The sequence below is a fragment of the Oryctolagus cuniculus genome, chromosome 3 (assembly GCF_051225735.1).
Source record: "Oryctolagus cuniculus isolate XC-2025 breed Fujian yellow rabbit chromosome 3, ASM5122573v1, whole genome shotgun sequence".
Classification (NCBI taxonomy): Eukaryota; Metazoa; Chordata; class Mammalia; order Lagomorpha; family Leporidae; genus Oryctolagus; species Oryctolagus cuniculus.
The window spans coordinates 37,852,515-37,876,904 of record NC_142869.1 but is presented as its reverse complement, the minus strand read 5'-3'; the positions used below and the strand labels follow the sequence as shown (position 1 = coordinate 37,876,904).

The following is a 24,390-nucleotide window of genomic DNA, read 5'->3' as shown; positions in this document are numbered from 1 at the left end:
AGAAAGAGATCTTCCTTCCACTGGTTCATTCCCCAGGAGCTTCATCCGGGTCTCCCGTGGGTGAGGCCCAAACACTTGGACCATCCTCTGCCTCTTTTCCTGAGCCGTTAGCAAGGAGCTGGATTGGAAGTGGAGCAGCCAGGACTCCAACCAGCCCCTGTGTGGGATGCCAGTATCACAAGAGGCTGGAGAGTTCTTCCTCCCCTTCCGTGTCAGGGAGGAAGCTTTCCTATTCAAGCCTCAGAAGTTCCATTCCAACTGTGGGAAGCAAAACACGTCAGCTGGCTGCAGGACCTGCGGGATCAGAGACGATCATCTGGGCAGTGCTTGATTGAGTCTCTCTGTTCTGTCAGCTTTCTCTCTCAAGCTGACTCTCACCATGTCGGTACTAAGATGTCTCCCATAATTCCATGCTAACCTCCTGCCCGTCCAGTAGAAGAGCAACGCCTCTTAAAAACTCTTGCAAAAGGACCCAAATTGCCTCTGCTTGGCCAGGCTGGGACCAATGACCCTGGCTACAGCAATGGGTGCTCTGGTCAGCCAGGCTTCAGGCACATGGCCATCCCTTCAAGGAATGGACCCAGCACTGCCATGTGGGATGGGTACCTCCTGAGACATCTTGCAAAAACCAAAGGCATCAGTGAAACGGAGCTTTCTCCTTGTCTCCTAGGTGCTCCAGGCTCAGAGTCAGAACCGGAAGCAGAAGTGGAGGCCAGGCCTTCGTGGAGGCCTCCCCCGAAGCAGGCCCTACAGAGGCCACGAGAGTTAACGGTTCATCTCCCAGTGGACACAGGCAGGGACACTCTCTCGCCTCAAGGTAGTGCCTCCCTCCCTCCCACAACCCGCAAGAATCTCACTGTGAAGCGAAGCCAGTCACAGCACACAAGGGTCATCAGCCAACAGCAAGGAGGCTGGAAGGGAGGTTGGTCCATCCCTAGCCACTTGAAGATGGCTATCACTCAGGCAGCCGCTGCCTTAGCCAAAGTGCTAGAGTAAAACTAACTAACTAACTAACTCTCTCTCTCATAAGTTACTCACTCACTAAACCATCCCCTACTGGTCTTTCCTGGCTGCAGGTGTCAAATGGCATCGACCTTACTAAAAATGTGCTGTATGCTCCATAGTTAATCCTACGTTTTTAAAGTACAACTCCATTCCTAGTCTGTTTGTGGGTATGTATTCATTGAGAAGTTCACAATAGTGGCAAAAGTCTTCCGTCCACCTCCCAAGGCATCGTGCAGGCATTTGAAATCATCCCAATCACACCCAGACGTGCATCCAAGCGTCTATTTTTATGCATCCGATCGGCTGGAAGTAATGGGCCACATTTAGAAAGCTTCCCATTCTCAGAAAACCGAGCCTCCTCTCCAGAAGTCACAGGACTGCAAACGAGACAGCAGGACCACAAGTGGCAAGCGAGCCCTGGCTCCGCGGATGCTCAGTGGCACGTGTGGCGTTCCTCCCCCAGGCCAGGCCCTGCTCTGCGGTTTCAACAAGCATCCTCTCGGCTATTCCTCACAACACCCTCATCCTCATTTCACAGAAAACCGAAGCCCGGAGACCGAAGCAGTCTGTTTGATGTCACACAATTCTAAATGGTCTTGCGGACACTGGAGTGCAGGCTTTGTATTGCCAGAGTCCATGCCCTTAGCCGTTACGCTGCACAGCCTTGTAGAATAAACAGACCAATAAACCCGGGTCAGGACGTTCTTGAGCTCTGTAGGTTTGGGGAATGCCCTTTGATTATTGGGGCACAGGCTAATTTAGTCTCTCTCTCAAGCGAGAGTTAATCCTCCTGATGGCTTTGAAGTTTCCTATTACAAAATCCAGATATGGCCAGGGATCACTCTGTGTGCAAGTAAGAAAGCCTCTTTCTTACCTCCGGACGACAGGTGCATAGCCAGAGTGGCCGAGTTAAATGCCAACACCCCAGAATGGCATCTTTCCTATGATTCACCTTGCCCAGCCCTGCACTTGTTTCCAGCTGCCAGGTCCACCCACCAAGGATTGAGGAGCTAGAGTTTGTCCTTCTGCCCCCATGCCAGGAGGACGCTGGCCTGAGAAGGTTCCAGAGACCTTCAGGTGAATTCACTCAGTACGCGACTACGTAGATGTGTAAAGATGTAGCATGCATAAAGGGATCCAAGGAGGCAAGCTTTTGGTGGCAGCCTTTTACACACACAGTCCCTGGTGCAAGGGTATTTGGAGCTGTAAGAGGGGCCGTTCCATCACCTCACAGTCTCTGCACTCCACTGGGCCCTGCCTTGGTGGGCACTCTGCCAGCTCCGACACTATCACTCCCCTTGGCATTGCCTTAGCAGGGCTGTGTGCAGTAGCTCTGCCCCTGCAAAGGATCTCTGCTGCTCCCCCACCCCTGCCCCAGCCAGGTTGTCTGAGGCATCCTTTGAAATAGAGATGCAGCGGGTTAACGCCCTGGTAGTAGAAGATGGCCCAAGTCCTTGGGCCTCTGCACCCATGTGGGAGATCCGGAAGAAGCTCCTGGCTCCTGGGTTCGGATCAGCACAGCTCCAGCCATTGCGGCCAACTGGGGAGTGAACCAGCAGATGGAAGACCTCTCTATCTCTACCTCTCTCTGTAACTCTGTTTCAAATAAATAAAATAAATCTTAAAGGCCAAGTGGATGACACCAAAGTCTGCCACCAGCTCAAGCTGCCCCAGGACCCACTTGGACCAGGGCTGCGGCAGCGTCAGGACTGCTTTGCCAGCAAACCAGAACCCAGAGGTGGCCCCATTGGTCTGGCATCTGATGAGGGAAGTGGCTGGCCAAAGGCGGGCAGGGGAAGAACCACTTGGGAAGGCAGGAAGCCCAGAGAGAAGCTGGATTGAACGTCACTTATATAACCAACCCTCTCACCAGAACTGTACTCCGAGGCATGCCCCCAGGACCTAAGGACCTCCCACAAGGCCCACTGCCCAGATGTAATCAGATCATGATCCATTGACATTAATACATTAATCATTGCCTTGACACTTTGGGGGCCAGGCTTTTATCACATAGACCTGTGGGGGACCCTTAAACTAATCTTGAAATCATAATAGACATTACCTAGCATTGCAGTGTAGATGGCCACAGAACTGCTCATCCCATTACTTCCCTGACCCCAGGCCACGTGACAAGGAGAGGGCAGTTGTCTGCTTTGGGGAAGAAAAGGCAGGTGGGTGCCTGCACACTGTATAGAAACTGGGGCTATCACATGGGGACCCGAGTGCCCCTCCAAACTTTGAGCCAGCACTGCTGTGATCCCGCCCATGCCTCAGCCAACACAGGTGCCCAAGGAAACCCTCTGGAACTCAAGGCCAGGGTTCCCACTACCCCAGCCACTAAGGACTTGGGCCATCTTCCACTGCTTTCCCAGGCCACAGCAGAGCTGGATCAGAAGGGGAGCAGCCAGAACTTGAGCCGGTGCCCAAAGACAGGAACAAAAGTGAAAAATGACAATGGGATTCTATCAAACTAAGAAGCTTCAGCAGGACAAAAGAAGCACACAACAGAATGAGGAGACAACTGGTAGAATGGGAGAAAATATTTGCAAACCATTCATCTGATGAAGGATTAATCCCCAGAATATATAGGAACTCAAAACACTCAGCAGTGACATCAATCCAGTTAGGAAATGGGTAGAAGAGCTGAATAGACATTTTGCAAAAGAAGACACACAAATGGCCGACAAAAATATGAAGAAATGCTCAATATCACTAGCATCAGGGAAACGCAGATCAAAACCACAATGAGATACCATTTCACTCCAGTTAAAATGACTACTACCAAAACGACAAAAAATAACTAATGCTAAGGAGGATGCAGAAAAAAGGAAACCCTTGTATGCTGTTGGTGGGAATGTAAATCAGTATGGCCATTTTGAGGAACCGTATGGAGAGTCCTCTAAAAAACAGATCTTCCATATGACCCAGCTCTTCCCCTTGGGTATAAATCCGAAAGAAACGAATTCAGCCAATCACTCCCAAGTTCATTGCTGTCCTAATCACAATGGCCAAGACATGGACTCAACCTAGGTGTCCACTGATGGTTGCGTGGACAAAGTAAATGTGGTATACACGCACAGTGGAACATTGTTCAGCTGTCAAAAAGCAAAAGACAAGAAACCCTGGCATTTGCAAATGGGACTGGAGGTCATTATGTTAAGTGAAATACAGCAGATGCATAAAGACAGATATTGCATTTTCCCTCTCCCATGTGCAAGTAAACAAAGTCAGTTTGATCTTAGAATAGTGGTTTCTAGGCTAGGAAGAGCGGAGAGGGTGGGGCACAGGGAGGTTGGATAACCAGTCCAAGACACAATTACATACAAGGAATACGTTCTTGTGTTCCATAGCACAGTGAGTCAGTTATAGTTCACAACAATGTCTTATACACAGTATAAATAACTGAAAGACAGGAGCAAGAGGCTCCAAGCACAAAGAGAAGGAAATGAAAACAGTAATGCACAGATTTGATCAGCTTCCATTGTGTTGAAACATGGCACAGTATCTCAGGAAAATGTATACCGATTGCACGTTAATCATTTTTCATTAAAAGATGATGTCCATACTAATGTACACACTTCTTTTTCTTGTCATTATTCCCTAAACAATACAGTATAACAACTATTTATGTAGATTTTATATTGTACTCATATTAGGTATTATAAGTAGCCAGAAATAGTTTAAAGTATACAGAAGAATATACAGAAGTTGTATGCAAATAGTATACCACTTTCTAAAAGGGCCTTGGGCATGCATGGATTTGGGTGGTCCTGGAATCTGTGCTCCACAGATACTGGAAGGCAGGTGTGCTTTGGGTCTTGAGCAGGGAATATGATCATTGGCTCCGCCTGACTGGATGGCTTCGTGGTCAGTGAGCGCCCAGGCTGGGCTCTCCCTAGTCAGAGGTTTCAGCCTTTGCTGCCTCGCCAAGTCTGGCTTCCTCCCAGGACCCCATCCCTGGAAGATGAGACACCACCACCCACTGCTCTGTTTCTCCCGGCTCTTGGCGGTTCCCCAGAGGAACACTCACTCGCTGTTCTGGCCAAGGGCAGTTTCATCGTGACCACAGGAGCTATGCAGTCTCTGCCCCTTGGCAAGCCTGGAAGAGAGACAGACTTGAGAATGGGTGGGATGAACCATCCTAAACGCAGGAGCACCCCCCCACCCCCAGCTCTCAAAGAGCTGTGTTCTCCCTGCTGCTGATTCGGAAGTTTCTCACTCGTGTGTGTGCCCCTTTTGCTTTTAAAGATGACGCTGCTCCATCCCAGAATGTGACCCCACCAGTGGACATTCTACCCCTGGCTGACAGGACAAGAAGTCCAGAGAGCCAGGGGGGACTGGACAGCCCCAGGACATCTGGCCGGCGCAGCCCTCCGAGTCCCCCAGCTATGAGCCCGCTGCGGAGGGCACTGCCATCCAGACAAGGTAACCATCCCTGCGGTGCAAAGATGCCCCCCCCCCGCCCAGCCCACTGGCTTGGCTGTGGCTGCTTCCAGGGCTGTGTGGCAGCTGTGATGGGGTTTCCCATTGGAAAGGGGGACCCAGCAGCGTTTCCCACGGTGTTGGAGACCTGCGTGCTCACTGGAATCAGTGTGTGTTTTGAGGGTTCGCTGCAGCAACACACAGAGGCGTGTGATGACCCGGCTCCCTGTGCTCCCGAGGGGACAGGTGCTGCTGGGTTTACCAGGCCAACCCAGTGCAGAGCACAACCCTCCCCTGGGGCAGGGGTGTCTGTGACCCCACCCTCTTTCCAGGATACAGCCTGAGGCCCAGTTCACAGACAGGGGAGGACAAGGCCATGTCCTCTGTGACTTAGCCCCACTTAAGGAGGGGACTCAGCTGCTTACACAAGCTTCATTCATAGAGCAAGAGCCACTTAGAGTCCTGCTTATCAGTCCCTGCACACCCCCTCGGGCAGCACCACCTCACTGGAGACTCATTCTCAAGACAGCACGAGCCTCCCTGGGGCGCCCCAAATGAGGGAGATGGCGTTTGTTCGGGACGGATTGTGTAAAGAAGTGAGAAAGTCACACTTGGAGAGGAACCGAGAGCCGCCAGCAAGTCCACAGATAGCACAGCTTCCATCTCGAGCTCACTGCAGGCCGCAGCCACCCCCACCCCCACCCCCACCCCACACTGCAGGTAGAGTTGAACTCCTGTCCGCGTGAGCGGATCCCATGGATCAGTAACCCCGATCTGTGTTTGCAGATCCTCTGCTTAAGGCTGAGATGGTCAAAATCAAAATCAAAATCAAAAAATCCCCCTCCCTCCCTCCCCAATGATGTTGCTCCCACTTAGAAACCATTTCCGGGTTGGAAGCTTTCTCTCAGTTTCCCCCACTCTTTGCGCTCGAGTTGGTTCTGTGAGACGGGAACCAAGCCCGAGGTGCGGTCGCGTCAGCACCCACTTGTACAGCCCCGGGCACATCCCCCCACACACCCACACGGCTGCTCAGGGACGACCTGGGCAGAAACAATCCCATGAGAATAGACTGTCAGGGCCGCTGTGAAGAGAGGGCAGCTGAAGCCGCCAGCAGCTACGGTGGCTGTGTGCGTATGTGTAAGTGAATGTTGTGTGAGAGTACATGTGTCTCTGGGTGTGTGAGTGCATGTGTGTGCTTGTGAGTGTGCAGACACAGTAGGGGTGTGTGGCTGTGCATGTCTGTTTATGCACACAGGCCTGTGAATGAGTACATGTGTCATTGTGCATTGTTATGCATGTGACACGTGTGTGCACATGTGTGGTTGTGTGTGCTTATTTAACAGAGTGGACATGTATACATGTATATATTAAGTGTGTGTGCCTCTGTGTGGGTATACGTATTAAGGGTGGGTACCTTGGTGCTTTTATGGTAAGCATGTGTGTGTGTGTATACACAGAAACATCTACTCTAGTCTGTGGTCTGCCCCGCTCCCGGCTCCTGTGCCTTGGAGATGGGAAGGAGATTATGGTCTTTGTCTCTGGTTGTTCCTGTTGCAGAGCTAAGATCCTTGATGTTTTCAGAATGATGGCAAGGTCGTTTGTTATTCAAAGGGAGCACCTCTGATTGCAAAGCTTTTTTTTATAATTTTTATTTTAATTTATTTTTACTTATTTGAGAGGTGACTGACACAGAGAGAGAGAGAGAGAGAGAGAGAGAGAGATCTTCCATCTGCTGGCTCACTCTCCAAATGCCTCCAACAGTCAGGGCTAGACCAGGTCAAAGCCAGGAGCATGCAACTCAATCCAGGTCTCCTACGTGGGTCGCAGGAACCCAGCTACTTAAGCCATCCAGGTGTGCACTAGCAGGAAGCTGGAAGCAAAAGCAGAACCGGAGCCTGAACCCAGTCCCTTCCATATGGGATACAGGCATCCCAAGCAGCGTCTTAACCACTGTGCCGAACACCTTCCTCAACAACTGAGTTCTTGCCAATGGGTTGGACCCCTAGACAGCCCGGGGAGGGACCAGTTAGCAGAAAGACCCATCGAGTCAAGGATTCGAGGGTTGGAGCTCTCAGCCCTCTAGGAGAGGGGAGGGCAGGCTGGAGATCAAGCTTTATCACAACTCCCCACCGGAAGGGTTGTTGTACTCCTAAGGTACTGAACGCGAGGGGGTGCGGGCTGGGTGGCCCGCCCAGAGCGGGCCTGCGGGCTCTGCCCGGTGCCCCCACAGCCCTTTTCCTGTGCCTCTCGCCCACCTCCTGCTCATCTGTAATACTCTTTACAATAAGCTAGTCAGTGTGTTTCCCAAGATCTATGAGCCATCCTGGCAAATTATCAAGCCCAGGAAGGCCTTGCAGAACCCCGACTCATGAGCAGTCCGTGCAATGGACAGGTCACAGCCTGGGGCGCGCCACTGCCATCTGAAGTGGGGGTAGTGCTGTGAACTGAGGCCTTGCCCGGTGGCACCATCAGGGGCCACCAGTTGATGTCTGCTGGAGAATGGGTGGGGGGAGGAGTAGCTGGCACACCGCGGAGCCGGGGGGAGGGGGGAGGGGACGTGTTCCATGCTGAGTGTGAGAGCAGGACAACAAGGGAATGGTCTGCTTTTCCTTTTACAGGGAGGTCACACAAAGCCCTTCCGTCTGCACAAGTGACAGAGGAGAATACTGCGCCCTCCTCCTCCATGGCCCAAGCCCCTGCAGTCACTGGGCAGTGCCAGCATTTTGTCCCCACGGCACAGCTGGACCTGCTGCCCCCGGACAGCAGAGGCAGGAGTGGCCAGCGCCGTGGTCGGGTGCACACAGGTGCTCTCTCCAGCCTAGCCCTGTCCCTGAGGCACCCAGGGCAGTGCCAGTGCCTCCCTGCCCCTCCCACCCTGACCCACAGAGACAGGCTGTAGTCCGAGCTGTGGCCCTGCTCCTCGACATCCCCGGATGAGGGCTTCCCCTGTCCTCAGACGGCCCCTGAGCACACCAGCATCCAGGCCTCTGGCCTCAACCCCCTCCCTGCACGTCTGCTAATTCTGCCCGTGCCTGTGTTTCTTTTCAAGCGGATCCCAGAGAGCCCACACCGGGACGCTGCCCGCTGGGTCCGAGTGGAGGAAAACTCTGCCCGTGCCCGCCAGGGCCGACCGGAATCTCGGAGCTTCAGCCAGCGGAAGGTAAGACACTAGCACGTTCCAGGCCAGCCTTGCTCCCAGAGGGGAAGATTGTACCTGCAGCTCCCCAAGTTTCCGTGCATCAGAGACATCATTAAAAACAGATGCGAGGCGCCTGGTTCCTCCCTGTCTCCCGCCGGCACAGAGGTGCCTCTGTAGTTCAGACACAATCGCCCACTGTTTGCACAACAAGTTGCCTCTTGCTGGAGCATCTGGAGAGAGACGTTCCCCTGGAACGGCTGGGAAGAGGTCGACTCAGCCACGGCGATGCCTTGATGAGGATGATAAAGCCCTTTAGGTATTTGCCCAAACTAAACGCTGCCCTCCAGAGCTGGAGGTGGCTAATTGGTAGCCCCATCAGGTGCTCTTGTTCCGTGCGTCGGTTTGCTGTTGTGAATCATTCGGCTCCTGGCAGAAGCAAGGCAGTTTCCAAAAACCCTCCTGGCAGGTGAAGCTTTTTGGGAACGGGATGTTGGCTCTGGGCAACAGCCATTTTGCAAAGGGGGAAAAGGGATGAGGTCAGAGTGATGAGTGTCAACCACCCAGAAAGCAGCCTGACGTGTATACACGAGTCGGACGGCCAGCAGGCCCTTGAGGAGGGAAGATTAAAGGCTGCACTGATTTGGAAGGCGCTCTCATGGCGGGCTTAATAAACAGCGTGGATTCTGAGCCAGGAGCTTTGAGCAGCCCTGGCCTGTCCTCTGTGTGGTTAGAACCTGATCGCCCCTGTGTCTAAAGACCCTCATCTGAAAAGAGAGGAGTGACGCCCCTCCCCCCCCAACCACCACCACCACAGGGAAAGCTCTGACCACTGCTGCGTTCTGCGTCTTGTGTCTAACACTGTGCAAGAAGCCTCCTAGTGTACGGATTTCCAGAAAGTAGAATGCATTCGGTTCCATTTTCAGGGTCCAGGAACCCCCAGCACTGCTTGGGTTCTGCCACGATCAGAGTATAAAAATATCTCGGTTCCAAACTGGCAGAAGCAGGAGCTTGACAGGTGGAGGCATTGTCAGTGTGACACAGCTGGCGCAACAGCTGGAAAGCAAATGATTCTGGTCACCTGCTGCCCATCTGTCCACTGTGCTCCGGGAGAAATAGTCCCCCTTTTTATAAAGCAAGAGCCAGAAGCTTTAGAAAAGGAAATATTTAGGCTTTAAGATTGTGTCACCGTTATCAACATGACCTGATGCTTCACTCCCTTCAGTATCCATGGCACCTGTCACGGCCCTTGACGCATACACAGCAGGACCACAATGAATGGTCATTGAAAAATCTCTCAGTCGTTCCCATGCCAGACAGATAGACAGACAGACAGAAGCGAGTTATGAACCGTGTGGTGAATTAGTGGAGATTTGCCTGCCTTGTTTCCCCAGGCCCGTGGACAATTCATGCTGCCTGCCTCTCAAATCCGAAGGCATCCCTGTGTCCTTGCTGAGTGAGTGAGTGAGTCAGCCACTCAGTGAGCTGCTGGCCTCTGTCTAGCGTTTCCTCTTCGTACAGGCAGTTGACTTCCCATCTTGATGGTGATTGGATGGTGTCTTGGTGGGGCACGGAAGGATCTGAATCCCTCATCTCCCTATTCAGGGTCCATAGACCAGTCCAGCTTTCTAGGGGTCTCCATAACTGGGGAAGGGGTTGGGGTTTTAGGGAGGAGGTTGTTTTGGTTTGGTTTTCTCAGTGCACTGTCTCCTGGCAAGAAGGATTTCCTCCAAGCGGACACACTCTTTGCAGCCTGGTTTGAGCAAATCCATCTTTTTTTTTTTTTTTTTTTTTTTTTTTTTGACAGGCAGAGTGGACAGTGAGAGAGAGAGACAGAGAGAAAGGTCTTCCTTTGCCGTTGGTTCACCCTCCAATGGCCGCCGCGGCCGGCGCGTTGCGGCCAGCGCACCGCGCTGATCCGATGGCAGGAGCCAGGAGCCAGGTGCTTTTCCTGGTCTCCCATGGGGTGCAGGGCCCAAGCACCTGGGCCATCCTCCACTGCACTCCCTGGCCACAGCAGAGGGCTGGCCTGGAAGAGGGGCAACCGGGACAGAATCCGGCGCCCCGACCGGAACTAGAACCCGGTGTGCCGGCGCCGCAAGGCGGAGGATTAGCCTAGTGAGCCGCGGCGCCGGCGAGCAAATCCATCTTGATCACCCTCTCTGCCTTCTCTCTCAGCCTCACCTCCCACTAGATTCAAGCTCACCTTCTCATCCATTCCCAGCCTGAACATTCACTCTGCACTCTTCTCTCTCTCCAAGTTGCCCTCGAATATTTAGAAGAGCTTTAAGTTCATCTTTTTTATATATGTAAAGATTTATTGTATTAGTTTGAAAGACAGAGTTACAGAGAGAGGTAGAGACAGAGAGACAGAGAAGTCTTCCATCCGCTGGTTCACTCCCCAAATGACCACAATGGCTGGAGCTGCGCCAATCCAAAGCCAGGAGCCAGGAGCTTCTTCTGGGTCTCCCACATGGATGCAGGGGCCCAAAGACTTGGGTCATCTTCTGCTGCTTTCCCAGGTGCCTTAGCAGGGAGCTGGATTGAAAGTGGAACAGCCGGGACTCAAACTGGCACTCATATAGGATGCCAGTGCTACAGGCCGGGGCTTTTACCCATCATGCCACATGCTGGCCCCTTCAGTTCATCTTTTCTGAGACATTTTCCTCAATAAATCCACCTCATCTCATACCACTGCCTAGATGGAGCCGCAACACAGTTCTCTTTCAGTGCCATGTTTGTGATTATTGCATTTATCTGCATCTGTTTTCTGTTTAGCTCCCAAATATATGCGTCCTAGAGAATCTCTTATCTTTATTGTATGTCTGAAAAATGCTTGTTGATTGACTGAATACCCCAGGTGCCACAGAGGAAAGTTCTTTGGGGAAGATAGTTGAGTTTTTTTTTAAAGCAAAAAAAAAAAAATTCCTAAGTGAAGAAGGGAATATGATCTGTCTGATCTTTCTGAGACTTTCAGACTCTGTCAACAACTATTTGGAAATAAATTCTTAGGCAATTAGATCATGCGACCTTGCTTTCAGACAGCATAGAGAAATGAATATAAACCTTCAGAAGAAGAAAAAAGATGTGATGATTGGAGCTGGAATTTGACTCTCTTGGTCATGTTGGGATATTGCAACACTTAGAAAATTCAAAGGCTTAAGAAAGGAAAAGTTAACTTGGAAGGATACAAGTCAAACCGTTGGATGTGTTCTCTGCATTGCTTCTCCTTGACTCAAACCCTCCGTCTATCCTCATAGTCAACAGTGCCAGCAATAGACAATTCTCTCTGAAGTGCTTTTACTCCAAAGTGTTCTCACTGCAGGACATTTAAGAAATCTGTGTCAGTGATTCATGCTGGATGGCAGGTTCCATGGAAGCCTAAGTTCCTGGTCCCTCTGAGATTCTAATTAGTATTCGTTCTTGTCCTAAATGGTTTTAATGCCCAAAGTGCTTCTTGATTTTTTTAGGGAGTCGGGGGGGGGGGTCATTTAATTAACATCTTTTCCTCTTGCAATTCTTTCTTGGTATGGTGGTTTCAAAATGTGTTCACAAATTCTTTCAAACATCTCCCTTCAAAAAGGAGAACCTGGGACAGACCGAGTGGTGAGGGTGCCCATGTCCCCCAGTGGAGTTCCTAGATTTGATCACTGGCTCCAGGTCCTCATGCCAGCTTCCTGCTGGTGTAGACCGTGGGAGGCAGTGATGATGGCTCAAGTAACTGAGTCTCTGTCGCTAGCGTAGGAGACCTGGATTGAGTTCCTGGCTCCTACCTTTGGCCCCAGTTGAGGGGCCACTGCATGCATTTGGGGAGTAAACTAATGGATAGAACTCTGTCTCTCAAATATATCTATATATAAATGGATAAATCTTTCTCTAAATATATATATATATATGCTTCATTTATTTTTTCTTTTTTTAAGATGTATTTATTTATTTGAAAGAGCAACATAGAGAAAGAGAGAGAGAGAGATGCTGGTAGCCCATATGGGTGCTGGTTCTAGTCCCAGATGTTCCACTTCTGATCCAGCTCCCTGCTGATCTGTCTGGGAGGGAAGCCCCAGCTATTGTGGCCATTTGGGGAGTGAACAACTGGATGAAAGATCTTTCTCTCTCTCTTCCTCCCTCTAGCCTCCCTCCCTCTCTCTCTAACTTAGCCTTTCAGAAAAATAAATAAAAATAAGTTTTTTAAAAAAGAGATCTCCCATCTGCTCTGCACTCCCCCCAAATCCCCATACCAGCAGGGCTGGGCCAGGCCAAAGCCAGGAGCCAGGAACTCCATCCAGATCTCCTTTGTGGGTGTTAAGACCTCAAGAACTTGAACCATCATCTGCTGCCTGCCAGGTGTATTAGCAGGAAGCTGGATCAGAAGTGAAGGATCTGGGACTCAAACCCACAGTTCAATATGGGACACAAGCATCCCAAGTGGTAGCTCATGGTGCCATGGTATCCACCCCTCTATGTGTGTGTGTGCGTGTGTGTGTGTGCGTGTGTGTGTACTTTAAGATTTATTTATTTTGCAAGAGTTAGAGGGAGAGACAGAGCAAGATCTTCTATCCCCTGGTTTACTCCCCAGATGGCTGCAACAGCCAGTGCTGGGCCAGGCTGAAGCTAAGAACCTCATCTGGTTTCCCACGTGGGTGCAGGGGCCCAAACACCTGGGCCATCCTCCACTGCTTTTCCCAGGCAGGGAGCTGGATTGGAAGTAGAGTAACCGAGACACAAACCAGCACCCATATGGGATGCCAGTGCTACACCACAATGCCAGTCCCATGCCCCTATATGTTTAATTGAAAAGGGAGGACCTAACACTCCTCCCCCCGAGTGTGAGCTGAACACATGGCTCACTTCTAATAAATATGGACAGGGACAGAGTAATGGTGTGTGACTTCTGATACTGGAACATAAAAGGCACTGTGGCTTCCCCCTTGCTGTCTCCCTCTCAGATCACGCACTCTGGGGAAACCTAACCACCATTTCTGTGGTGAGGCCACTCAGGCAACCTTATGGCAAGTGGTCCACGTGGCAAGGAACTGAAGCATCCTGCCAGCAGCCAGAATGAACTTCCCAGAAACACAAGCATTGACAAGCAATGCTCCAGCGTCACTTAAGTCTTCAGATGGCCACATCCCGGGCTGATAGGGTGATACCAACCTCAGGAGACACTCTGTGCCAGACCACACACCCAAATCACTCTCACAGGACTGTGTGAGGTCCAACTAAAGTTCAGTGCTTTAAGTCTCTGGTCCGGGGGAAATGTGTTTTGCAATCACAGATCACTAAAATATTTGGTGTCATTCCTGAATGGTCTGCGATCTGGTCAACAGAAAGATGAAGGGTCCCCAATACTCCATCTGGTCCCAAAACACTGATGATTTGGGCCCAAACACATGCTACGCAGTTGGCTTTCTCTTTGTTCTCTCCATTTGTCATTTGTGATAACACTGGTTGTATAATGTTGGTTTTACTCCATGAGTAAAAGAATCCTTCCATGAGGATGGGATATTTGACAAAGTATGATTCTGGGGGGCTGGTGCTTTGGCATAGTATGTTAAGCCTCCGCCTGTGGCACCAGCATCCCATATGGGTGCTGGTTTGGGTCCCAGCTATTCCAATTCCCATCCAGCTCCCTGCTAGTGGCCTGGGAAAGCAGTGGAAGATGGCCCAAAGCTTGGGCCCTTGTACCCCTGTGGGGGACCCGGAAAGAAGCTCCTGGCTCCTGGCTTGAGATTGGCCCAGCTCCGGCCTTGTGGCCATTTGGGGAGTGAACCAAATGAAAGACTTCCCTCTCTCTCTCTGTAACTTTGCCTCTCAAATAAATAAATAAATCTTAAAAAAAAAAAAAAAAGATGATTTTCCTCGAGTAACCTATCTCTTCCCAGCTTTGTCTTAAAGAGAATGCCTAGAGAGTTAAAGGAGGAGAACTCCTTCAGCTGAGGCCAGAGGAGAAAGAAGAAATAACTCTGGACTAAATGCCCAAAGTCTTGTGCATTTTTTTCCCAGCTCTATCACCCCAAATTTCTGGGCTCAAGACCAAACAACTTCCTCCTTTGAACCTCACCTTCCGCAGATGGAGAAGAGAAGTTGGCATTAGATCCACTCCTCCCGGTGTGTGCCCTGTAGCACTGCAGCTCCTCAGAAAGCTCATGGGAAGTGTGTCAAAAAGGCAAGATTCGGCCAGTGCCGCGGCTCACTAGGCTAATCCTCTGCCTTGCGGCGCTGGCACACCGGGTTCTAGTCCCGGTCGGGGCGCCGGATTCTGTCCCGGTTGCCCCTCTTCCAGTCCAGCTCTCTGCTATGGCCCGGGAAGGCAGTGGAGGATGGCCCAAGTGCTTGGGCCCTGCACCCCATGGGAGACCAGGATAAGTACCTGGCTCCTGCCATTGGATCAGCGCGGTGCGCTGGCCACAGTGGCCAACAGAAGGAAGACCTTTCTGTCTGTCTCTCTCTCACTGTCCACTCTGCCTTCAAAAAAAAAAAAGGCAAGATTCTGAGGTCAGGTGCACCTGGAGACCAGGAGACCAAAGTGGAGTCCTTATGCAGGACTTCAAAGTGCTTCTGCTCTGTGAATGCGAGTACTGGTGCTTGAGATGGGAATATGCACCGCTTCCGAAACGTATTTGACCACCAAACACTTTTGTTTTAGCGAAGCATCATGTGGATCTAAATGGTTTTTGGAGCACACCTTGGAAAATGCTGCTGATGGTTTCTAAGGCTGCTTCCAGCTCTGACCCTGTGTTCTTCTAAATAGGCCCCTTTCCCCAGGAGGCTCTCTCTGTGGGGGCAGTTCCGTCATCAGAATCCTGAAGCAGGATCCCCGCCATTCAGTAATTTATGACTGCTCTTCTTTCATTCTCCAAACATCAGTTCTGAATCATGGTGTTCACAATCCAGCCGTCTCTGGGTGGGGAGAAGTAGAGGGAAGGTGGGAGGAGGCCCATGTGGTAACGATTTCCAGTGTCCCTTTTGCCCAATCAGCATTTGCTAATAAGCCGTAAGAAGTCGTGTTAGTAAGATGTTGCTAGTTCCAGTGACCTCAGGTCAAACGTCTGAATAAGGACAACGTGGCTGGACGTGGTCCTCGGACACCCAGCCTTGGCTGCCCACGCGCCCTCCTGTACCAGAAGGCTGAGAGCCACACTGCCCGGATAACCTTGCAGCGAGGGGTCTGGAGGCAAACTACGTTCTGCCAATCGGAAGTCCCAGGGTGAGGTTTGCAGGGCAGAGGCAGGGAGGTCTGGGGTGCCGTGGGCTGGCAGGCAAGCTCGCAAGGACGGACGCTGTCGGGAGGCTGGCGCTGCAGCATCCAGCCCTCCACAGTGACTGTTTCTTCTGAAAAGAGCTGGATGGGCCCTTATTCTACGCTGAGCCCTGATGCACCGGCTCCCTTGACAGAAATGACAGAGCCCCACGAGGCTCGGCACAGGGTCAGATCGGGCCTCCTCTCACACCCAGCGCAGGGCTGGGTGGCTACCGAAGGGCTGGCTCTGCTCGTGGGTTAGGTCTGAGCAGACTTCAGAAGGAAGCAGGGTCCTCTCCCTCACCGTGCTGAGCCTGCCCTGGGAAAAGTTCTGAGAGCCACCGGCGGAGAGTTGCTAGGAAACACTAGAGCCTCTCTTTGCTTTGACAAAAACTTCTTGTGATTTCTATAAACATAAAAACTCCCCGACCTCAGATTTGGCTGGTAAGGTAGCATCATCACTGCTTTATAGCTTCCAGAGGAAAAAAATGCAAAATGCTTTACTTTTAATCCACAAGAAATTCATTTTTAAAAGATTTATTTAAAAGCAGAACAACAGAGAGAAGTATGAGAGATCTTCCATCCTCTGGTTCTCTCCCCAAATGACCACAACAGCCGGGACTGGGCCAGGCCTAAGCCAGGAGCCAGGAACTCCATGGAGGGACCCAAGTACTTCGGTCATCTTCCACTGCCTTCCCAGGCACGAACTGGAGGCGGAGCAGCCAGGACATGACCTGGCACTCCGATACAGGATGCCAGCCACACAAGTGGCAGCCTAACCCACCGTACCACAATGCTGGTCCCAGAAATTTTTTTTGAGAAAAAATATCAATATGAAACACTGAAGAAGATTTAATTCCTCTTTGTTTTGTGCAGATGGTGGCACTTATATGTATTTACAGAGCCTGCTACAAATTCCACCCTTTGTTTCTGCTCTGTTTCAAAGAACCCTAGACTCAGGAGAGGACTTGGGCACCATTTTCACCACCATTCACTCAAAGGAAGCATTTACTCCCACAGCCTTGCTGAGGATACCAACAGACAACAGATCAAAGCAGAGCTGCCCAGCTGAAGCGGGGCGGCCTTACCGCATCTCTCCCAGCTTCTCCACAGAGCCGCTTACCCTGCCCCCCTAAGATGTTTGCGGGCTTGGGGGTAGGGGCTGCCCATGCAGGAACACCAGAGCTGTGAGACCACAGTTTGAAAACCCTCTCACTGGGGCTGGCACTGTCGTCTAGTCTCCACCTACGACACCAGCATTCCATATGGGCGCCAGTTCAAGACCCGGCTGCTCCACTTCTGATCCAGAAGCAATGTGCCTGGGAAAGCTGGCCTTGGCCCCTGTACCCACATGGGTGACCCAGAAGAAACCTCAGGCATTGCAGCCATTTGGGAAATGAGTCAATAGATGGAGGATCTCTCTCTGTCTCTCCCTCTCTCTGTAACTATGCATCTCAAATGATGATAATAATAATAAATCTTAAGGAAACCTTCTCACTTTAGGATATGCAAACTTAGGCCATCAGAAGTGTCATCTGCTCACCTAACTTTTATATGGAAAACCCCGGGCTCTCACCCAGATCTCCCCACACACAGTTGGGTCAGAGCTCTTGAGAACCAGCTTAAGTCCCAACTTCCTTGTGCTGCCTGATCTGCTCACTCAGCCTCGCTGATTGATGCTTCCGTAGGCTCCACTCATTCTGGCTACCTGGGCCTCTTACCAGGTACCCCCTCATCTCTTTATCTTTTTTTACCTTCTCTATTCTCTCCTCTCTTCCATGTAAATTTCCTGTAGGTAAATTCCATCTTCTCCACTTCTTAATATCCCAGAAAACACCTCTGATACTCTCAGAGTATTGCCTGTCAGTATTGATTAAAACTGTGAGCACAGAGACATTCATTGTTCCCAAAAAACTATTCTTGCAGTATTCACTTAATTAACAGAATCCCTGGGGCTGGCACTGTGGCATAGTAGGCTAAGACTCTGCCTGTGGCCCCAGCATCCCAAATGGGCACCTGTTCATGTCCTGACAGCTCCACTTCCGATCCAGCTCTCTGCTATGGCCTGGGAAAGCAGTGAAAGATGGCCCAAGTCCTTGGGCCCCTGTACCCACATGAGAGACCCAAAAGAAGCTCCTGGCTCCTGGCTCTGGATCAGCTCAGCTCCAGCCATTGCAGCCACTTGGGGAGTGAACCAGTGAATGGAAGACCTTTCTCTCTGTCTCTTCCTCTCTCTCTCTCTTTGTAACTCTTCCCCTCAAGTAAATAAATAAATCTTAAAAAAAATAATTAATAGAGTCCTCCTACCCTATTAGCTGGGCACATGACTGCCTAGTTAGAGACTGTATTTCCCAGCTTCCTTTGCAGTTAGCTATGACCACATAACTAAACTTTCACAGATAAGACGTGAATGGAATTAACAGGTGCAACTTCTGGGTCACATCCTCAAAAGGAAACCACTTGCCATCCCCTCCTTGGACTTTGTTGTGGTGATAAAATAGTTTCAGCCTTGGGAAGAAAACCATACTCAATGGGAGGATGGAGCAATAAGGTGAAAGGAACCAGGGTGCCCGGGTAACTGTGTGGAGCACGGCCACCTTGATCTGCCGGCCTGCTTCCGGACGCATATCCAGAGAAGTCAGTGTCTATCTTCCGTGCTCTTTATTACAACAGTTTACCCGGTGCCTTAACACAAGTATAATAGCAACTGCCGACCTGCTTCATGTGGCTTTGTGAAAATCAAAGCAGATCACACATGCACTCCATCTTGTAAAGTAGTAAGTAAATTCCAGGAGGAGATCAATGAAGCTAAAAGAGAGGAGGTCCACTACGTGTGTGTCTAGGCACTTCAGCACAATGTACCGAACATCTACCATGTGCAAAGGACGTGAAAGGGTATCACTGTGGAGAGCAAACAGTCTCAGACACTGCTACATGGGTTAGTTCATTCCATCCTCCCAATATGAAGTATTTTCATCCCCATGTCAAAGGTGAGGAAATTGGAACACAGGCAGTTAACTTACCTGGTAAGCGCCAGGGTAGAGGCTGTTCCCAGGCCTATCTGCTCTCCTCACCCCAGTTCCCAAGGCTTCACACGAGGTGCTGGGGCTCCTGCCCTCAGGGATCTCATGGTTCATGTGGAGAACAGGTTACATCAGTCAGCTTTTCATTACTGCAGCAAAATTCCTGAGACAAGCCACTGATGAAGGAAGGGAAGTTTATTTAGCTCATAATTTTAGGGTTTCAGAGTCCAAATGCCCAGGGGTCCAGGCAGGCAGCAGAGCAGGCACACAGGGAGACAAGCCAGGAAGCAGAAAGAGAATGGGCCCAGACACAGGCCTCTATAGCAGCCCTTTGCAAAGACCTACCTCCCAAAGGCACACCCCAACGGCCATAAGGATTGCCCACAGGCCCCACCTCCTGAAGGTTCCCCAACTTGCCAATGGCATACCCTGAATACTCAACAGCAAAACTTGTATCCAAATCACAGCACAGAGGCACAACAGCTACCTACCACCAGGCCGTGGGAAATGAGTACATGTTGAGGTGGATTCGTTCTGAGAGGAGAAGCGTGGTGGGAGCAAGAGGCACGGAGTCACCACAGAGACCCCAGGAATTGGGTGAAAGCAAGCCAGAGGGGAGCAGACTGCCAACTCATTTATTTCAGTTGGTATAGCAGCTTATATAGCCAAGGCAGCCAATCTGGTCAAGGGGCGGTCTGTGCCCTAACCAATCACATTCTGTTGCCAGGCAGTTTCCGAAGTCATCCAATCACAGCCTGTTGCCAGGAAGGCTCCATTGTCAGTGGCCATCTTGGCATGGCCTTCTCATTCCCCCACAAGTACATACTGAAGCCTAAGCAACACAACTCAGGGCATTCGAGGAAAGAAGGAAGAATTAATTCTCACCCTGGAGACTAGGAAGGGCTTTTGCAAAGAAATCTCCATTTGTACTGACCTTTGAGAAATTAGTAGAAATGGATAAGCAGGGAAGGGGAGGGACCAGCAAGAACAAAGCCAAAGAGGAAAGCAGAGAACACAAGAAACAAACAGTAACCCAGTGGGACTGGACTGTGAAGGGGCCTCATGGGGGCAGCTGGGCCAAAAGACAGGCCAGGACCTGGGCAGGGTAGGCCCCGTGTCCCAAGATGGAGCTAAAATGATTCTTTGGGGGCAACAAGGAGTCACAGATGTTTGAGGAGAGGTGTCACACAGCCCAACATGCACACCAGCCTGGAGAAGAGCAGGCAAGAGGAGAGGCAAAGCACTCCGGCCATGGCAAGCTCAGCCAGACAACAGCTGACGAGGGCCTGAACGGAAGGCAGAGGGCAGACACAGGAGATGCCAAGAAGGGAAGATCCCCAGGCAGCTGGCTGGAAGTAGGGTCTCCAACGAAGCTATGAAACCCCAGCCACCAATGGCTACCTGCTTGTGGCTGCAGCCCTACCTTGGCTCTGCTACTCAGATTCCCCTTATTCTGTTCTTACTTTCAGTTAAGAAAATTACTCTGGGAAAAGGGATAGTGGGTGTTGTAATTAAGATAAAACAATAAGGGCCAGGAGCCCACATGTCCCCCAAAGCAATGCCCCAGGACCACCGCTCTGGGGGCCTAAACCCACTTTGTTTTATGTTTGTTTATTTTTATCTTTCGTTTTTTTTAAATATTTTTTATTTATTTATTTGACAGGTAGAGTTACAGACAGAGAGAGAGAGAGGAAAAGGTCTTTCTTCTGCTGGTTTACCCCCCAAATGGCTGCCACGGCAGGCACGCTGTGCCTATCCGAAGCCAGAAGCCAGGCACCTCCTCCCAGTCTCCCATGCGGGTGCAGGGGCCCGAGCACTTGGGCCATCCTCCACTGCCTTCCGGGCCACAGCAGAGAGCTGGACTGAAAGAGGAGCAACCGGGACTAGAACCCAGTGCCCATATGGGATGCCAGCGCCACAGGCAGAGGATAGCCAAGTGAGCCATGGCGCCAGGCCCTATTTTTATCTTCTTGAAAGGCAAAGAGATTGAGAGCTCTTCCAGCTGTGGGCTCACTCCCTAATGCCTGCAACAGCCAGGCTGGGCCAGGTGGAAGCCAGGAGCCCGGAACTCCATCCAGGTCCCCCATATGTGTGGCAGGGCCATCCTCCACTGCCTCCCTGGCAGGAAGCTGGGTGGGAAACGCAGGCGCTGGGACTCAACCCATTCCCTCAAACATGGGATGCGGGCATCTCAGGCAGTGTTGCCTTAACGCAGTGCGCCACACGCACCCACCCACCCTTCCACTCAAACTCCCAGCAGCACCCAGAAAATCCTCAGTGCCCTGTGCCTCCGGGCTCAAGGCTGCCATGTGGCTGATCTCTGGCTGATGTGCTGTGGGGAAGCGGTTGAGCTTCTGAGCCGAAACTGCGGCAAGTCACGCTAGTGCTGAGGAAAAGCAGAGCGCAGCTTTGCCGGCTCGGCGCAGGCAGTGATGGAGAGTGTTTGTCTAACCCTCCCCTCCCCTCTCGCCCGACACACACGCAGCCTTCTCTTTCATGGTTCTTTTAGCCCCTTTTTCCCTTTCAACCACCGACCACTCAATTCTTTGAGGGAAAATTAACATTCATTATGCAATTTATCTCTCTCCTTTTAATCCAGAGTATCTGTCTCCAAGGTCCCTACTCAATAATTAATGCTTGTTCTCATTTTCCATTCTCCAGAGCATCTATTCTTGAACGGTGGGGTCAACAATTAACACGAATTATGGCTTTTTCTCTCTCCAGTGTTGGTTCTCAGAATCCCAGGTTGGCTGGCCCGCCCGTGAGCGGGGAGCACGCCACCGCCTGTGCACACGCTGTTGCCTGTGTGTGTGTGTGCATGCGCAGCTGCTGGGGTGGGGTGTGTGTGTGCATGTGCATATACATGGGCGTATGCATGCCTGCACGCCACCCACCAAGAGGCAGGCCCTTCTTTTTCGGCCACTTGTCTAGTATATTTGTTACCGCTATTGAGACAGTGGAGCAAAACCAAATCAGTGTGGGAGTGAGTTCGGGTGGGTAGTCAGACTGGAAGACCACTGAATTTATCCCACTCCGAGTTTTCTTGCATCCTGTGTGACCTGGCCCCTAATAGCACCTCCTTGATAATCTCCTCTCCCTCTCCCTGAATCCCCCTTGCAGGGCTGGTGCCGAGGCACACTAGGTTAATCCTCCGCCTGCATCCCATATGGGCACTGGGTTCTAGTCCCGGTTACCCCTCTTCCACTCCAGCTCTCTGCTGTGGCCCGGGAGGACAGTGGAGGATGGCCCAAGTGCTTGGGCCCTGCACCCACATGGGAGACCAGGAGGAGGCACCTGGTTCCTGGCTTCAGATCGGTGTGGCTCAGGCCATTTGGGGGATGGAAGATCTTTTTCTCTGTCTCTCTCTCTCTCTCACTGCCTGTAACTCTACCTGTCAAATAAATAACCTTTCTTTAAAAAAAAAAAAAAAAAAAACTGCTCTTGCGGGGCAGGGGTGGTGGCACAGTGGGTTAAGTCACCCCTTGGGATACCCACCTAAGAAATCACACTGTCCACCCTGGGAGACAGCAGATGATGGCCCAAGTACTTGGGTCCCTACAACCCATGTAAGAGACCCGGATGGAGTCCCTGGCTCCTAGCTTCACCCCGGCCCAGTCCTAGATGTCGTGAGCGTTTGGGGAGTGAGCCAGTGGGTAGAAGATCTCCATCTGTCTCTGTCACTCTTTCACATAAATAAATGTTTTTTGGTTTGTTTTTGTTTTTGTTTTTTGACAGAGTGGACAGTGAGAGAGAGACTGAGAGAAAGGTCTTCCTTTTTTCTGTTGGTTCACCCCCCAGTGGCCACTGCGGCCAGCACACCGTGCTGATCCGAAGCCAGGAGCCAGGTGCTTCCTCCTGGTCTCCCATGGGGTGCAGGGCCCAAGCACTTGGGCCATCCTCCACTGCCCTCCTGGGCCACAGCAGAGAGCTGGACTAGAAGAGGAGCAACCAGGACAGAATCCGGCACCCCGACCGGGACTAGAACCCGGGGTGCCGGCACCACAGGCGGAGGATTAGCCTAGTGAGCTGCAGCGCCAGCCAAATAAACGTTTTTAAAAATGCTCCTTCTTCCTTTAGGACTCAACTCAGCAGAGTGTGCATTATCTCGTTCCTCCCCCTTAACTGTCACTCAGCCCTGTCATCCTCTTTGCCTAACAACAGCATTGTTTCCAGTCAGTTTCACTTTGACTGACTGGGCCAGCTAGGCGAATAATTCTCACCCAGGTGACTCTAACAGATCACACGCACAAAACCTCTCTTTTGGCTGCCATCAGATGGGTTAGAGTCCCTCCTGGCTCCCCCTGCCCAGCGCCCAGCTGGAGCCTGGGGCTCCTGGTGCTGTCTGCCCCCCCCCCCGCCCCCACCCGCCGCTGGCTGCCGCACCTAGCGCCCTGTGCACGCAGCACATCTGCTGTTCAGATCTGGGCGTCTCCTCTCAGCGGGTGTCAAACGTTAACTGTTTGGTGCTCTGGCTCTGTGGCAAGTTCTCCTGGCAGGGTTTTCCCAGCACAGGCCCTGCAGGGTTTCACCTTTAAGCATCTTGGATAGAAATGATATTTAAATCCTGCATCAGCCCTCCTCCCTGCATAACGGTGTCTACAGAACTACCCAGCTCCCTGGGAGGCTTCAGCGTGGAGGCCTCCACCTCGTGCCCTCCCCTGGCTGGGGTTAAGGAGAAACCGGGGTTTTGAAAGGCTGTTTCACACCCTCAGGTAAAATCCCTTATTGCTTTTCAGCACGTGACTCTGTCGATTCAAGTATCAGCCAAGAGGGGGCAAGGGTTTAGTATTCAGTCCCTCCTAAAAAGTAAGCTTTGCCCCTAAAAGGCCGGCGCTGCAGCTCACTAGGCTAATCCTCTGCCTGCGGCGCCGGCACCCCGGGTTCTAGTCCCAGTCAGGGCGCCAGATTCTGTCCCGGTTGCCCCTCTTCCAGGCCAGCTCTCTGCTGTGGCCCAGGAGTGCAGTGGAGGATGGCCTGAGTACTTGGGCCCTGCACCCACATGGGAGACCGGGAGGAAGCACCTGGCTCCTGGCTTCGGATTGGCGTGGTGCACCGGCCACAGCGTGCTGGCCATAGCGGCCATTTGGGGATGAACCAACGGAAGGAAGACCTTTCTCTCTCTCTCTCACTGTCCACTCTGCCTGTCAAAAAAAAAAATCACCTCTTCTTCTTGCTATCATTTGACTCATGAGTATATTATCTCATACCTGGACCTCCCCAAACACACCAGCAAGTGGAGAGAACTGACTTCTTGGAAAGCCTGGGGAACGTGTTGCTGTGGGGAGTGACTTACAGGCAGCCCTGAGTCACTGCCTGTAGTGCCGGCATCCCATATGGGCACCAGTTTGAGTCCCGGCTGCTTCACTTCCAATCCAGCTCTCTGCTATGGCCTGGGAAAGCAGTAGAAGATGGCCCAAGTCCTTGGGTCCCTGCACCCACGTGGGAGACCCAGAAGAGGTTCCTGGTTTTAGATCCACGCAGCTCCAGCCATTGCAGCCAACTGGGGCCAGTGGATGGAAGACCTCTCTCTCTCTCTCTCTCTCTCTCTCTCTCTCTCTCTCTTT

At 51.6% G+C, this 24,390-nt stretch overlaps 1 protein-coding gene across 1 annotated transcript in view; it reads left to right on the top strand.

Annotated features, from left to right (window-relative positions):
* Positions 1-24,390, top strand: part of KIAA2012 (KIAA2012 ortholog) — a 158,853-nt gene that overhangs the window by 69,080 nt on the left and 65,383 nt on the right. The window contains exons 11-13 of the mRNA XM_089330048.1: positions 671-817; positions 5,254-5,430; positions 8,477-8,587. Coding sequence (XP_089186174.1) covers positions 671-817; positions 5,254-5,430; positions 8,477-8,587 — 435 coding nt within the window. The remainder of the gene's footprint in view (positions 1-670; positions 818-5,253; positions 5,431-8,476; positions 8,588-24,390) is intronic.